This window comes from Stegostoma tigrinum, chromosome 1, assembly GCF_030684315.1.
Source record: "Stegostoma tigrinum isolate sSteTig4 chromosome 1, sSteTig4.hap1, whole genome shotgun sequence".
NCBI classification, from domain to species: Eukaryota; Metazoa; Chordata; class Chondrichthyes; order Orectolobiformes; family Stegostomatidae; genus Stegostoma; species Stegostoma tigrinum.
Window position 1 is genome coordinate 160,074,257 of NC_081354.1, and position 18,070 is coordinate 160,092,326.

The following is an 18,070-nucleotide window of genomic DNA, read 5'->3' on the forward strand; positions in this document are numbered from 1 at the left end:
GGTAGGGAGGGGATAGGTCAGTCCAGGGAGGACGGACAGGTCAAGGAGGCGGGATGAGGTTGGTAGGTGGGAAATGGATGTGCGGCTTGAGGTGGGAGGAGGGGATAGGTGAGAGGAAGAACAGGTTAGGGAAGCGGGGACGAGCTGGGCTGGTTTTGGGATGCAGTGGGGGAGGGGGAGATTTTGAAGCTTGTGAAGTCCACATTGATACCATTGGGCTGCAGGGTTCCCAAGCGGAATATGAGTTGCTGTTCCTGCAACCTTCGGGTGGCATCATTGTGGCACTGTAGGAGACCCATGATGGACATGTCGTCTAAGGAATGGGAGGGGGAGTTGAAATGGTTTGCAACTGGGAGGTGCAGTTGTTTATTGCGAACCGAGCGAGGGTGTTCTGCAAAGCGGTCCCCAAGCCTCCGCTTGGTTTCCCCAATGTAGAGGAGGCCACACTGGGTACAGTGGATAGAGTATACTGCATTGGCAGATGTGCAGGTGAACATCTGCTTAATGTGGAAAGTGATCTTGGAGCCTGGGATGAGGGTGAGGGAGGAGGTGTGGGGGCAAGTGTAGCACTTCCTGTGGTTGCAAGAGAAGGTGCCGGGTGTGGTGGGGTTGGAGGGGAGTGTGGAGCGGACAGGGGAATCACAGAGAGAGTGGTCTCTCCGGAAGGCAGACAAGGTTGGGGATGGAAAATTGTCTGGGGTGGTGGGGTCGGATTGTAGATGGCAGAAGTGTCGGAGGATGATGCGTGGTATCCGGAGGTTGGTGGGGTGATAAGTGAGGACGAGGGGGACTCTCTTAGGGCAGTTGTTGCGGGGGCGGGTTGTGAGAGGTGTTTTGCGAGAAATGCGGGAGACACGGTCAAGAGCATTCTCGACCACTGCGGGGGGGGGGGGGGGGGGGGGGGGCAGTCCATTTCCCACATACTAACCTCATCCCGCTTCCTTGGCCTATCCGTCCTCCCTGGACTGACCTATCCCCTCCCCACCTCCCCACCTAAACTCTCCTCTCCACCCATCTTCTCCTCTATCCATCTCAGGACCTTTTCTGGGCTGTTTTGTTCTTTGTTCAATTTTTAAAGTTAAGCCTTGCATTTCAGTCTCTCAATTTTGCGAAGAACACATGACACTCTCTGTAACCGGAAAAAGCCAAGGCCCTGCTCTCAGATTTTTAATAATATTTGGCCATCTATTTTAGGATGACAAATCAAAGCTCTCAGTAATCCTTTCAATTCTTCTTCCTTTAAGAGAAGTGCTCATGAACTTTACCATATCTCTTCACCCCAAAAAGTGTGCTTGTGAGATGGACAAAGTGAGGTATATAAAATCACAGGCCAGTTACAACATTGCCTATTATTCCAGCATGCAGTCCCATTGAGTTGCCTACAGCCAAACTTCATCTCACTTGACATCAGCTCAGCTTGTCTCAAAATATTTATTGAATTAGATGGTGCTTTAGGTTTTCTTATAGTTTGGTTCTGCAGTCATCTGAATAATAAAATAATCAGTGATAAATCATACAAAAACATGAACTGCTGTACAAAGAAAAATTTCATGATCAAAGCCCAGTACAACGCGATTAAAATGTAGCAGTGAATAACATGCAGATTGTGGTGATTAAGCAATTTTCTGTTTTTAAGCCAAGTGGTAATAGATTTGAGAAGAAATTAGCAGAATAAAGAAATGGTGAATGATGAATGATAAGATCCAACAAAACAAAGGCTGTTTTCAGTGCCTTCTTGGACAACCTAAATGCATTCCTAGAGCTATGTTACTGCTATATATTGATCTGCCTTCGATTTTCCATCTCATTTCCTATTGGAAGCAGTTGGCATAAATCCCTAGAACACTGTAGCTGCAATCTGGATATGGGCAGTGTAAAGGAGTGAACTTTCATCCCATCACATTCTCATACAGTGCACTCAGGTACTGCACCATGACCTTAATTTCCTTTGAATCCTGGGTAAAGGTCCTTTTTATGCAGATTGAGCAGCATCTTTCCAGTTTTACAAGGACACTGGGATATACAGCATTACTTGCTAGAATTCCCGCATTCTTTTGATTCACATGGAATATTAATCATTAGAGGACACTCCAACAACAGCTTCATTTCAAAAATTTCTACAATGCTTCCTTGTAAAGTTAGAAGAGCTTAACAGTTTAAAAATGAGAATGAAATGGAAGGCCAGTATCTAATGTATTGTAATGGTCACATCCTGACATTAGTAACATCTAACTTATAAGGCAGTATTTAGTCCAGGACAGAGGATCCTGCCCAACCGGGGGTTAAGTGAGAGTGAGGAGCATGGACCGTTTTGCTGTTCTCACTCATGATGGTATATCTGGTGCGTGCAGATGCTTCCCGTGGTGCTGCTCTATTTGCGCACTCAACAGTGCATTCTCTTTCCATTGAAAAGTAATGAATGTTGTTCTATGCTGTTCACGGCAGAAAGAATAGCATTAATTTTACCAGAATGCTCCCGGTCAGATTACTCCCGATCACAGAATGAGTTTTGGGCATAGAGGTGTTTGGCAAAATATCTAAAGCCATATTTATAGGAGAAGAATTAGGTCATTCATCCCATCAAGTCTGCTTTGATCATGGCTGATATGTTTCTCAACCCCCTTCTCCTGCTTTCTCCCTGTACCCCTTGATGCCCTTAGTAATCAAGAATCTGGATATCTCTGTATTAAATACGCACTGACTTGGCCTCCACAGCCCTCTGCAGCAATGAGTTCCACCCTCTAGCTGAGAAAAAAAATCGTCATTTCATTTCTAAAGGGCTTTCTCTTCAGTCTGAGGCTGTACACTTGGGTCCTAGACTTCCTACTACCGGAAACATCTTCTCCCCATGTCCACTCTGTCCAGGCCTCTCAGTATTCTTTAAGTTTCAGTCAGATGCCCCCTCAAGTCAAGAGTAGCTCTGGGCTGCAGTAGCTCCTCTGCCTGCTGAGAAGAATAGGTTAAAAGTGAAGTCTGTAGAATCCATGAATGAGATGAGTGGGGAGGATATCTGGCATCTTGTTGACCTGATTTCTAATAGCCTAGGGTAGCATTAAAGTATGTATTAAGCTACTCCCTTTTCAACACCTTGAAATCCACCACAATTTCATATTCTGAGGGTTCTAAGTAAACTCTTCTCCAACACTGTTGTCATATTCAAAAGCTTCCTAACACAAAAGGACAATTTTAGTTCTTGAGGCAGACTCACCTAAGTTCTCCAGGACTTCATTTATTTACATGTTGTTACATGTCTTACACTCATAGCCCCAACTTCCTCTACCCACGTGCCATGGCCCCACATAACAACAATGACAATTTAATGCTAACTTAGGCCTCCACCTTGATGGACACTGGTACTCTACATGTCAACTCTCTAAGCACTCACCCAGTATACACAACGGGCAGACCTCGACAGTTGTTTTAAGATGAAAGAAAATAAAACAATTTAACACAATTTGGACCCATATACCTTAGCAAGTGAAAAAACATTCCAAACATCATTCAAATCTTTTAAACATCCTCAACTGATTAATCTCCTGTAAATACAAACAAGCTTCTTGTCAGAAAGAAGGACCAAAGTACACTGGAAAATTTCAGATCAGGCAGCATCTGTAGACAGATAAAAGTTTATACTTCAGGTCAATGATTTTTCATCAAAACTTCTATTCAGACTGCACAACAAAGATAGTTAGCCTCTTTCAGTTGTCAATCAATTGGAGAACTCAGAACATCCCAGTGAGATCACTGTACTTTTTGAAACACAGTCAAAGAATTGTAATGGGAAAAGAAAAGATAACCTTTGGGGAAACATCAGCAAAGAGCTCTTGAAACTTGATGACCAGATGCTACTTCTTTTTCTAGGCTATATTTGTCAAAGTATTCCAGCAGAGGTTTTTTTTTTATTAAGAAACATTGTCAGCTGCTGCAGCCTGCTTCCTTGTAAAGTTTAATTAGAAAGCCTTTTAAAAAACTTCAGATCACCACAATTATAGAGACATTATCCATTGTTCAAGAACATTTATCTCTACTTCATCAATTTGTGATTCCTAGGCTATGGGTTAAGGCAATCAGACAAGCAAATACAAGTTCTCTTTGAACACAGCACTGAGTTTAATGGCCCTGCTAAGTACAGGTTTCCCATCTGTGTAAACCATGCCTCACTCCCTTTCACCTACCAGCAAAAGGTAGATCTACTGGAAATGAGTGTGTGATTTCTGCATCTGGGTGCCCATGTTCCATCTTTAAACCTTCCTGAATCCTCAAATATTCAGCCTAAAGTCTTTTTTAAAAAATAAACTTAAGATTTATTCGAGCTGAAACAAACTGCTGTTCTCATCATAATTCACATCAAATCCTGTTCACCCGGCACCCTACAGTGAATATTGGTCCTGCAGTGCTTTAAATTGAAAATTCTCCTCCTGAGATTAAATTCCTCCATATCTATACCTCAACCATCCTTACAACCCTCAGCAAATTTCTATGTTTGATCCATTCTGCCTTCACTCCACAATTAATGGACATACATTCAGCTATCTGTGCCCTAAACTCTCTATCCCTGATGGATGATTTAATTGTTCCTTTTGGCCTTCAACACCCTCTTAATGGCAACCTTTCTCACTATTTAATTAGTAGGATGATCATGGTTTTTCTAAACACTTTCTCTTGCTCCTCCTCATGACAAAATCTGCTATGTTACACAATCTTCTTCTGCCACCACCTTGTATCCTCAATGTATTGGCTTTTAATCCACCTTACGAGGTCCTTTAGATTGCAGAACTCATTTGCCCTTCAGACTTACAAAGAAAAGTACTGCAGGGGATGCATAAAATGGGTAATCATCAACCTGAAACATTAACTCTGTTTCTCTCCACCAATGTTACCAGTCCTTCTGAGTATTTCCAGTGGTATGTGTTTTTAATTCAGCCCTTGAGCCTACACTTTCTACAAGCTACTGATTTTTAAAATCCAATTGGAATATCATCAGTGACTATTTTCTTGAGTCTCTGCTGCTAATCCATCAGAATTTCAGAATCTTTGAGTTGCTGAATGGAAATGGCCTTTTACCACTCATTCAGATGTTGAGGAGAATGGTTGTTCCTGATCAGGTCAACAAGTTAGATCTATCAGCTCAGTTCTAGCACAACCTGCCTAATTGTGGTAAATGACGATTTACACAAGATCAACAAGTTGCAATGAATTTACAAAACCAACACTGTTTGCAATCTTACAGCAGTCATAAGTAACATTGTACATACGTCAAATAACTTAAATTAGTGACTGCATATCTTGGATACTATACAGGGAAGTACGGAGGCAAATCCTGTTGGCAAAGCCCAATTCATTCCAAAAATGGACCAGCTACATGAAGGCCATCAATGATACCATCAATTACTTCAAGGGACACACATCATGGATAAATTAACATCCAAATTACAAGAATCAAGGTATAGATGAAAATCCTCATATACACAACAATCCTAAGGAACTGTTAGGCATGTACAAGCAGTAATTACATTAATCATATCAAAGTTTGAAACCTAAGTAATTTTTTCAGCTTTCTTCACAATGCTGCACAGGTTTCCAAATGAATGGATATGATTAATTGAACCCTCAGCAATAAGGATTTAGAGGCTGAATCTGATTCAGGAATGCTGAGATTTCTGAAGCAATGGAGAAATATTTGTTGATTCACAACATATTCGAGACCAGATCCATAACGACAATTGCAAACAGCCGAGCTAACAATGCAGATGGGTGACACGTTGGCCATGAAGTAATGCTGCTTGTGCTGTGTGCTTAAACTCACCTCCCTAGTAAATAATTTAGTGTTACTAACAATTTTTAAAAGTATAACATGGAACAAAGAGAACAAAATTTAAACTCCTTGAAACACAAGATCAAGTTGACATATGAAACATCTTTACTTCTTTGCTTAGAACAATATGGACTTTTAAAAATGGGAAATGACAACAGTTTTTTAAAAAATAATGCATGTATACACCTTTTGATATAATCTTCAAACCATAATTTCTCCACAAGTGTATCTATTTGCGACTTGAATTTACTTCTATTAATGGAGTTTCTCAGTAACTAACTCTACAATGCAACTTCATAGAATCTCTATAGTGCAGAAAGAGGTCATTCAGCCCACTGAGTTTGCACCAACCATCCAAAGAACATTCTACCCAGACACAGCCCACCATATCCCTGTGACTCCACATTTACCATTGCTAACCCACCTAGTCTGCACATCCCTGGACACATGGGGCAATTTAATATGGCCAAACCATCAAACCATCTTTTTACCCATAGAATTCCTACAGTGGGTTTGACCCAATGGGGTCACGCCGACCCTCTGAAGATCATCCCACCCAGACCCACTCCCCAACCCTATCCCTGTAATCCTACATTTCCCATGGCTAACCCACCCAACACCCCTGGGCAATCTAGCATGGCCAATTCACCTAACTTGCACGTCTTTGGACTGTGGGAGGAAACTGGAGCACCCAGTGGGAACCCATGCAGACATGGAGAAATGCGCAAACTCTGCAGAGACTGTCGCCCAAGGCTGGAATCAAACCCGGGTCCCTGGCACAGTGAGGCTACAGTGCTAACCGCTGAGCAACCGTGCTGCCCCAAAATTCTGGATAAAGAAAACAAATGTTGCAGGAATTCTCTTCTCCCCCTTAATACCCTCATTTTTCTCATGTTCTTCTCTTTGTATGAGAACATCAAAGTCATTTTCATTTTCCTCACCACCTTAAAGCTTTAACGGTAACCTTGAGATTTCTCATCTAAAGAATCAATGGCCAATTTTCTTAAACTTTCCAACATCTTCTCTTCTGATACTCAGAATAATCTTCATCGCTTAACTCAATTTTTTCAAGGACAAGAACATTGTTAAATGCTAATAAAACAATAGGTACTGACAAAAGACCAAGTATCAACACAGAAGTGCATGCACATTTAATTTTAGGTTCCTTAACATGGACCAAGCTGGTCAAGTCCTACAGGATCGAGCTACTATAGAGGGTCTGTGGCAGCTTGGGAGGAATACAAGAGGGAAAACATACTTGGTTTGGTCCTCATCAATCTGCCTGAATGGTACAGGATAATTAACCAACTCAATGGAGGAGAAGGCTTCACAAATATCTCCACCCTCAACTACTGGGAGCCCCCAGCATATCAGTGAAAAAGACAAGGCTAAAGCATTCATACCAATTTTCAGCCAGAAGCATGCCCAGGTATGAACTGTACATAAAATGCAGGATAAATCCAACCCAGCCAATTATTAGTTTACTTTTGATCATCAATAAAGTGATGGAAGGAGTCATCAACAGGATTGTCATGCAGCACCTGCTCAGCAATAACCTGCTCACTGACGCCCAGTTTGGGTTCTGCCAGGGCCACTCAGCCCCAGGCCTCATTACAGCCTTCGTTCAAATGTGGACAAAAGAGCTGAATCCCAGAGGTGAGATGAGAATTACTGCCCCTGACATCAAGGCTGTATGTGGCCAAGTGCGGCATCAAGGAGCCCCATCGAAACTAGAATCCAGGGAGGTGACAGCCTGGTGGCATTATAACTACACTTTTAATCCAGAGACCCAGGTAATGCTCCGGGGACCTAGGTTTGAATACTGTCTTGGCACCCCAGTGAGCCATGTACACCATCCTGCCAGAGAATTAAGATTCTGAACAGGACCATTAACTATCAGAAAAACCCATCTGCTTTACTAATGTCCTTTAGGAAAGGAACCTGCTGTCCTTACCTGCTTTCCTACATCATAAAGTCTGAAATGGAGATATTTGCTGATGACTGCATGATGTTTAGCACCATTTGTGACATCTCAAATACAGTTCATGTTCAAATAGAAGACCTGGACAATATCCAGGCTGAGGCTGACAATTGGCAAGTAACATTCATGACACACAAGTGACTGGCAATGACCATCTCCAAAAAAAGGGAGTGCGGTTGTTGCGCCTTGATGTTCAATAGCATTATCATCACTGAATTCCCCATGAACAACATCTTGGGGTTATCATTGACCAGAAACTTAGCTGGACTCGCCACATAAACACAGTGGCTATAACAGCCGTCAGAGATTAGAAATACTGCGGCAAGTAACTTACGTCCAGACTCCCAAAAGCTATCCAAAAGTCACAAATTAGGAGTGTGATGGAATACTCCCCATCTGCCTGGATAGGCGCAGTTCCAACAATACTCAAGGATCCTTAGATTGCACATACGCCTCGAATCTCTCAACCACTACCATCTAAAAGGGCAACAGATGCATGGGAACACCATCACCTAGAAGTTACCCTCCGAGCCACTAACCATTCTGACTTAGAAATATATCACTGTTTCTTTGGTATTGCTGGGTCAAAATCCTGGGACTCCCTCACTAACAGCATTGTGAATATAAATACACCAAGTGGACTCAAGAAAGCAGCTTACCATCAGCTTCTGAAGGGCTATTAGGGATGAATGAACATTCTGACACACAGCGATGTGCACATCCCATTTGTAAACAAAATAAAAGGAGGATATGTAAGTTAATTTTCCTGGTCCTGAGGCAGAGCCTTTAGCCTCAAATGTCTATTTAAAAATGAACAGATCATAAGCCAGCAGTTAATATACATGTAAATAACCAACCAGAAATTGTGACTGCTCGTTTTTACAGCTTGAACAATTACACAAATCTTTCAATGAATGGACTAAATATTTTGCAAGCTTTTGGTCACTCAATTCTGTTTGTCTAGAAACTGCTGTCAGTTGGCAAAACTGTTTGGTTTAAGGCTTAGAAAATTAATTTGTTTTCTTCCTCATGTCAAATGAAATACAATTCTCTGTAATAACAAACAAGTGGAGGAATAATACGCAACAGCATTATTCACAAAGTAACAGGAAAAGATTAGTATGGGTAATGCTTTATTCCTTTACACGCACTACGTTATCTTCCACAGTTTCTGGCTCAGCCTGTCTGTATCTTTCTTCAACCTCCCTGCACTGTTCCAATAAAATAAAGCTCTGAAAAGAATAATTTCATGAGAAATCTTATTCATATTTAACAACAGATCACCATTTTACAAGGGGAGGTTTGCTGACTCCATCAAGGAATACAGTTCAGCTCCTTTTATTTTGGTCATAGCTGCTAGTCACAAGTCCCGGTTGCACAGTGCAAACTGGCAACAAAAGCAAATAAAACACTGCAATTATTTTCAAAATGAATCACAAATATACAGGATGACAGGGAAAAGGCAAGGGAGGGGGATGAAATGACTCGGTCTTGCAGTAAGCTGGTATAAACACTAAATTGTCTCTGTCTGTGTTCTAACTATTCTAAAATTCTATACGTTGTGTTCAAACAAAAATAACATACCTGCGCTATTTCCTTGCAATAAAGCACTTAACAAGAATGCTAAATAGATATGGTCAACTAAATATAATGCACTACAATTCACAATAGTTTATCTAAATGCTAAAGTTCCAAATAATATGAAGCATAAAGATTATGAAACATTTAAACTTGGGTTATTGTGACAAAGGGAAAGTTGATGCGCAAGGAAAGATTGAGAAAGGTAAAAGGTGGCACCGAGCAGCTCCAAGCTACAGAGGTGATGCAAAGCATTTTTTTAAATATGAAATTCTACCTGTTCATGTCTTACATGTTGGAAAGATCCAAATATTTCGCACCATCACCTCTTGCAAGTTTGACAGTTAAACAGATCACTCAAATGATTGATTTGTGACCAAATCTCAAGTCACATCATCAGGGAATGGGAACAGGAAGGAAAAAAGGGGGAATATTTCCTACCAGCTGTAAGGCTCGAGTTCTTCTACAAACAATTGTGCCAAGGTGCACAACGTACCAAGGAGTAGCGGTATGGAAATTCGTTCACCTCCTGGGGAGGGGTGGCACTACGTGGAGGCCAGGGATACTTCCTACGGAGGAACAGAGGAGGAACAAATCAGAGGAAGTTACCCCAAGAACACCCTCACTCACCTTCCAGCTGCTGGCTTCAGGCCAGTATTGGAAGAGGCCTAGGAGCAGGTGCACAGACTACCCTCTCCACCAGTCATGGTGCATTGCAGCAAGATTACTGGGGGGGAAAGAAAACAATTAAGTAAGTTACAAAATAAAAGCTCCAGCTTGCACAGGGACCAGATGTGGGAATGACTGGAAGCAGGTGATTGCTGCTTTTTCCCCCCATTTTCTCCTTCTTGTCTTCATTGACAGCTGCAGCATGGGCCTCCTTATTCTATTGCATGGACTGTAATATGAGCTATATTCAGTCTCAACCACGTTCTTGGGAGCGTTGTTGGGACAGGTGACTTATTAGTTCCCTGAAAGGGACGTGTGGTTTAATTTTCCTACAAAAACCCTTCACATTCTTATGCACAAAACAAAAATGACCATGAAAATGGCATAGAATAAAACCACAAAACAGAAAGAACTGTTCCTTGGGAAAGCAAGCTAAATTGTAAAATATTTGATATACTAACCAGAAACAGCGCATGGTGTTTTTTAAAAAAGCTAACGTTTTCAGCTTAACTGGGATAACATAGGCAGCATTACTTTGGAATGGGTTCCAATTAAAGGTTTTTTTAAAAGGAAAAATTGAAGAAATAAAACTGTCAAACCTACAAGATGAGTGAGTTTCTAACCCAGCACAAGTTGCCATGACGGACAGTGGCACAAGACTCACCTCCGATCGTTCCGTCGCCTCCGGAATAGTTTTTTAGTTTGTGCGATTTCAGCTTCATTAGACAACGGCTGATATACCTGGAAGAAACCAAAAAACATCTGCTTGTTAAAGGGTGGGCGTGTGTAGAGAATGAATACAGACTGCAAACAGGCTGTTGTGGTGCAGTGTTAGTGACCATACCTTTGGGCCAGAAGGTTTGGGTTCAAATCTACAGAAAGTTCACCAGGGTAATATCAGGTACGGGAGGACTGTCTGTCTTAAGAGGAGAGGTTGACTAGTTTGGGCGTGTACTTCTTGGAATTTAAAAGAATGAGAGTCAATCTTCCTGAAATATAAAATATTCTTAGGGGGCTTGACAGGGATGTGGAAAAGTAGTTTCCCCTTGTGGGAGAGTTTAGGACCAGAGGGCATTATCTCAAAATAGGGGTTTGCACATTTAAGACAGTGATGAGGAGGAATTTCTTGTCTCAGAGTTTAGTGAATCTGTGGAATTTTTTACCATAGTAGGGCTGACAAGGCTGGGTTGTTAAACATATTCAAGACTGAAACAGATTTTTAATCAGTAAGGGAACCAAGGATTATGGGGAAAAGGCAGAAGAGTGGAGTTGAGGATCTTCAAATCAGCAATGAACTTACTGCATCATGTAGCAGATTCATTAGGCTGGATGCCTTATTCTGCTCTTGCACCCTACATTTAATGCTTTTACTTTAGGTCACTACACGAGATGCTCTACATCATTCTACAGTGTGGTTATTTTCAAGGTCAACTAAATGTTTTCATTGCTGTATGAATCTGGAAGCAATGAAGTGGAACAGAAGCAAAGCATTGGCCTAGTCCTGTACCAGGGGTTTGTGTGTCTTATGGCCGAAAGATTAATGCTCCCTCCACAGCATCACAGTTGTAGTGATTGTAACGAAGTCAGCCAGGTGAACCTTATAGAATATGAGTTCCCTGATTGGGGCTGTTAATGTGGTCCAATCAGGGACCCCTGGCTGAAAGATACAAACGGAAATATCAGCGGTTCTGTTCACTCTCAGAGCTGGTTCTGAGGTAGCTGAACCAGTGTCAAGTACCATGCGTGTGTAAAGAAAGGGCCTCTGTGAAGATACAGTCAAGATACGGCACTGTACTGACGTTACAACGCTTTCTTTAAAACACATAGTATGATGATGTTCAGAGACAAAAAAAAATTCAAGCACACCTTTACCTAACAAAGATTAAATGAAGAAAGCAAGGCTGAGTTTAAATATTTATACATTATTGTAAGAGGCCTTTACAGCCTGTAGATCACTGGAACATACTGATGTTACTCTGGGCAAATAAATGGAATGCAAAATGATTGACTTTTAGCATCAAAAGAAAATTGCCCTCAGTGTGATGTCTCATGTTAAGCTGCATGATGATTTGCATGTGCAAAACATCTGGTTCAGTGTCAAATTCTAAGCAATTTTGTGTTCTGGGTCCTAATCCATTAGATTGGTATTGCTTTAAAACTCATAACAAGATAAATATGACTGCCTTTCTTTGGAATTCTCTGCTCCAGAGCTCTTCAGATGCTCAGCCATTGGGAATTTCAGTTTTGAACTTGGGGTGTAAGAGTTGGGTGAGAAGGTGAAGTCAAGGTTAAAAGATCAGCAACTATCCCACTGAATAGTGGGATAGACTCAAAGGGCCATGCGACCTACTCCTCCTCAAATTTTGTACGCTCTTAACTCCTCACTGCAGCAATTATTTCAGGAAGTAAGGCAACAGTGTTCTCTGAATGACATGCGAATGGGCTCGTATGCACTGGCAAAGAAAGCAGCATTAAAGCGGACGCTCTTGATTGTTTGGAAACAAGGTCACGATTCCCAAACCTCTTCAGTCTTGCATTCTGTAGCCTAGATCACATCAATATCAAGAGAAAACCCCATGGAGACAATTCACATACTGCGGAACCGACACCGAACAATTAGAGGAAGCATGTCTGCAAAATATTTCCTTCCGAACACTACCAAGTTAATAATTTCACCTTGTTCTCTGCATTATGAGCTTTCTTGGAAGGTTTCTTTAAAGCTTGCACTGTATTCCTGTTTTATGATGGGGGTCATAACTTTGTATTTAGGTTAAGCTTTATACATAGGATTAAGTAAAGTTTTGAGCACAGAAATAGAACATTTAACTCAAAGTCTATTTCCATATTTACGCTCCATGTGAACATCTTCTTACGATATTCTCTTTTATGTTATATACTATTTTCACCCTAATATATTCTTCTAGCTATCCCTTAAATGCTTCACATAGTTCAATAATGACAGATTCATTATTAAACTCCTCACTTAAGTTTTAAGCATTTGAAGACTTGAATTTTCTCCAAGGCTACACCGCAACACAGCTGAACAGATATGATGATGGGTAAAATTATAGCTGTATATCTGTATAATTTAGCTGCTTTGATTACCTGAACATTGCTAGGAAAAGGAAAATATTACATTACAGTGTTGAAACTATACATTTATAGGAATTATACTGTAATACTGAAATAAAACACAGGCTTGTCGTTTATCTCAAGAGGGTTGGAATATAAAAGCAGTGATGTGCTTCTGAGGCTTTATAAAGCTCTAGTTAGGCCCCATTTAGAGTACTGTGTCCAATTTTGGGCTCCACACCTCAGGAAGGACATACTAGCCCTGGAGCATGTCCAGCAGAGATTCACACGGATGATCCCTGGAACGGTAGGTTTAACGTATAATGAACAGCTAAGGATCCTGGGATTGTACTCATTAGAGTTTAGAAGGTTGAGGGGTGATCTAATAGAAACTTACAAGATGGTTCAGAAGGGGTGGATGCTAGGAAGTTATTTCCGTTAGGCGGGGAGACTAGGACCCGTGGGCACAGCCTTAAAATTAGAGGGGGTAAATTTAAAACTGAAATGAGACGACATTTCTTCAGCCATAGAGTGGTGGGCTTGTGGAATTGATTGCCACGGAGTGCAGTGGAGGCTGGGACGTTGGATGCCTTCAAGGCAGAGATCGACAAATTCTTGATCTCAGAAGGAATCAAGGGCTACGGGGAGAGTGCAGGGAAGTGGAGTTAAAACGTCCATCAGCCATGATTTAAATGGCGGAGTGGACTTGATGGACCAAATGGCCTTACTTCCACTCCTATGTCTTATGATCTTATGTTCTCCCCAGTGCTTCAATGGATGCAACAGCAAGAACTTGTATTTACACAGCAATTTTAAAGCTGTAAAACATTTCAAGTTGCTTCACAGGAGCATTATTAAACAAAATTTGATACAAAGATCATGTAAGGAAATATTGAAGGTTCTGCGCTAGTAAACAGAAACCGTTACTGTTACTCATATAACCGAGTGATTTCTGCTTGAAGGAACGTGTACATGGACACTGGTTCACACAGGACTAGACACAACAGTGGCAGTGCTATATAGTCAAACATCTTGTAAATGCTCATTGCCATCACAATCGAAAATGGCTGATCAGGTGAAAAACTGGATATTGGTGGCTTGGGTAAGTAGAGCTAGAAGCACAATCAACAGTTTTGCTGCAAGATTGGAGTCTAAAAGATCTTCAGTACAAACAACTTCATACCATCTATTTCTGTTTATACAAAGTTGCCTTCCAGGTAACAGACATCTAAAGCAAGGTTCACACTTGGACACAATCAATATTTCAATGATTGCCTGATTATCCAGGATTTAACGTTTAGTCCAATTGACCAACAATTCCACATGCTCCCCAACTGCATTCCATTTGATGATGCAGGCTTTTCAGAGTAATTTTCCAAGTACACCATTCCACATGTTCTTCCTACTTCATCTTTACCATATTCGACTACTGCACTCAGACTTTTTTCCAGAGTTTAAATTTTCAAAGCAGCCTACCTGTCTCATGTCTTCCATTCCTTAAGCTATCTTCCTTTTTTCAAAATAAAAACTTGTGCTCACCTGTTCACTTTTTCTTGATTCATTCACTTCACAGAAAAAAAGTTGAGTATGTAAATCTAGATATGATAAAAGCATTAAATAAAGACTCAGTTTTCAGTGCAGCTGGATATTGGGAAATATTGAACTATTGCAGTTATGTTTGCACAAAGCGTTGAATTTACTACTCAAGTAGAAATGGGCTAAATGATTTACTCAAACCTTAGACAAGTCACTGGGACCTGACAGCTCACATCCGAGGCTCTCATTTCAACACATCCACAGAATTACCTGAAAAATACCTCATGGCAACTCCATTTGGTACAACCAACCTATTTTCTCCACATAAAATCACTGTAATCATTCCAGGTGCGCACTCTGTTCCTATACTCCCTCTTCACCAACTAGGTTTCTAACCATTCTCAGATACTGACACCATACAGCACTTGCAGTCACTAACTTATCTGACATGCTCAAAATCGTCCATATTGAAAAAAGTGTTTTCCTATTTCTCAATCCTAACGCATCCTCCATTAAACTTTAGGTCCAAATCCTCTCATTCTGTACCCGATAACCATTGAAAACAATCTTTCACTATCCATTTGTCGGATCCTACTTTCATTTTTAAACAACTGTATCAAATCAACCTTTAACCTTCTTTGTTATAATAAGTATAGCTCCAAATTCCATGTTTTTCTTCATGATCTGGAATGTGTTTCCTCTGGTTCTAACCAACAAAAGGATATATTGTTGATGGAAAGCACCTCTGCTAGGTTTCTTGCCATGTGCAGTGTTCCAATGCTGTGACTAGCCAGTCAAATCCTCATACCCAGGGCTGATAGGCCAACAGAACAGACTTTGCACCACAATGGAGACAGTGGAAACATGTCTATGATGCTGTGATTCGTAGGCACTAACATGGAGCAATTGTGATTTTTAATTTTTGGTAAGTAAAACTTTTGTGCTGACAGAATGCAGTGTTGCCTCTTTCTTACATTGAATTCAGAATAGGAAAAGAGAAATGGGGTCAAGCAAAGACAGTGACAGAGAATGTGAATCACAGTGACAGAAATGGTGGGGGGAGGGAGGGAAGAGGTAAAATGAGGGGAAAGGGAGAGAAAGTGAGAGAGAGAGAGAGAGAGAGAGAGAGAGAGAGAGAAATGGAAGGAGAGAAAAACCAAGGGGGAGAAACAGTGAGAGAAAAGGGAAGGGGAAGGATGAGAGAAAGGGAGAGGGAAGGTTGAGAGAAAGGGAGAGGGAAGGTTGAGAGAAATGGTGGTAAGAGGGAAATAACTGGGGGAGGAAGAGGGAAAGAAATAGTGGGAGGTAGTACAGGGTAAGAGAAGGGAGAGGGGAAAAAATGGAGGAAGAGAGGGAGAGAGAGAAAAGTGGGGGAAGAGAGAGAAAAGTGGAGAGACGAGAGAGAGAGAGAAAAGGGGTGGGTAAAATAAATTACCAAAGGAATGAGGGAATGAGAAAGAAAAGTATCAACAGTAAGATCTGGGGCTAGAGGGAATATGTGTGACAATGACCAAGAGCAAAAGAGAAAACCCCCAGAATAGGTCATAAACAACCAGGAAAAAAATGTTAATTTCAATTCCAGAGATTCCGGACCCTTAGTCTTCAGACTAAAGCTCTATTATTAGCTCCATTTCCTACACAGAGGATACGGCAGTAACGCACATACATTATTAAGGAAATACTATTGTCACTGTGAAGGAACTGCTTCAGCAAACAGCCTTCCTTTAACCCTTGTAGAAGTTGAGGATGACTGCCAATGAGTTACATTTGAGTTCCAGAAACAAACAAGCTCACTCTCCTGCTCGTTTTCTTTGAAACATCCCACAGCCGACTTCCACAACACTGCATTCACCAGGGATTTTCAGTAAAACATGGGTTAGAATGTGATGTGAAATTGGCATGGAGAATAGTTCATGATAATAATATGCTTCACGTGGCTGCTATTTCACTGAATATATTGACTGCTGCAATGAAACAGTACAGGCAGCTAATGATTATGAGACAGCACAAAATTGGCTGGATACATGCCCATTTCAACTGGTATTAACAGCTTAAATTCCTGAGCTAATGATTAGCATGGTAAGGAATTGTTCTGAACTAATTTAGTTAAGAGGACATCAACATGATAAGGGGCGCCAGACCTCTTGAGGAGATCGTGGGGTAGTGGTAATGTTGGATAGTGGTAACGATGCAGAAGCCCAGGCCAATGCCCGAGGGGCACATGATCCAACTCCATGGCATCTTGCGGAATTTAAATTAATTAATGCAACTGAGAGCTAATCTCACCAATAGTACACTGATACTACCACAGATTGCCGTGAAAATCTATCTGGCTCACAATCATTCTTTAGAGAAGGTAATGTGCTGTTCTTACCTGGTCAGACTCTAGACCCATAGCAATGTGGGGAACTCTGAACCGTGCCCTGATTTCAAGATAAATTAAGGATGGGCAATAATTTCTGGTTTTGATGATGTTACTGGTATTCCATGAAAGGAATAGAAAAGAAACCAAAATCATGCTGTTTCAGAAACCAGAACAAACATCAACTTGTTTTCTTCCTTATTTTCCCTATTGATGAAAGGTATAAACAAGCTAGATGTCTAAACACTTATCATGACAGGATATCCACTGATGTCTGCAAAATACTAAAACAAGACAAATGAGTTCTCAGCAGCTAATCAAGATTATTGCCATGTGATATTTGTATCATGGGGCACACAATCTAACATCAAATACAGCCCATTCTTATCTAGACTTATTGGCTCCAAACTAGCTATAATTTTTACACCAACCCTTTGATACTTGTTTCATTCTAATAACCTGGCTTCTCTTGCTTCCTCCTCCTGCATTCCCACGCAGAATGCGAATGACCTTGTCCAAACCAAGTGTTAGCTGGTTGCACTGAATGCATTTTCGTAATACAAAGAAAATAATTCTGACTTCCGTAATCTTGATTCACTTTTCCTAACATAAAATACACTGCACCACAGACTGTCCTAGAAATCAAAATAGTGGATTTATAATTTAGCTTAAGACCAGTACGACTGTGCTTCATGGTGGTACAGAACGCTGCAGCATTAAGGAGTAGAAGAATGCAGAATCAACTCCTTCTTCTAACTAGGTGCCCATTCTGGGTCAGATGGTCTTGTTTGAGCTGCTGATGTTTAAACAGGTATGGGGGTCGGTTTAGATCAGTTGGCTCGACGGTTGGTTTGCAATGTGCTGTGATGCGGACAGCGCGGGATCAATTCCTGCACCGGTTAAGGTTATAATGGAGGACTCTCCTTCTCAGCTACTTCCCCTTGCCTGAGGTTTGGTGGTCCTCAGGTTAAAACTCCACCAGACGTCCCTCTCTCATGACAGAGCAGCGCTGTGGTCTGGTAGGACTATGGCCGCACAATACCAAATAATGAGCAAG

General features: G+C 41.2%; 1 protein-coding gene across 10 annotated transcripts in view; it reads right to left on the reverse strand.

Annotated features, from left to right (window-relative positions):
• The window catches only part of ctif (CBP80/20-dependent translation initiation factor), a 357,703-nt gene that overhangs the window by 65,189 nt on the left and 274,444 nt on the right, over window positions 1-18,070 (reverse strand). For all 10 annotated transcript variants that reach the window (XM_059649773.1, XM_059649791.1, XM_059649797.1 and 7 more), the window contains one exon: window positions 10,708-10,784. In XM_059649773.1, the coding sequence (XP_059505756.1) occupies window positions 10,708-10,784 (77 nt within the window). The remainder of the gene's footprint in view (window positions 1-10,707; window positions 10,785-18,070) is intronic.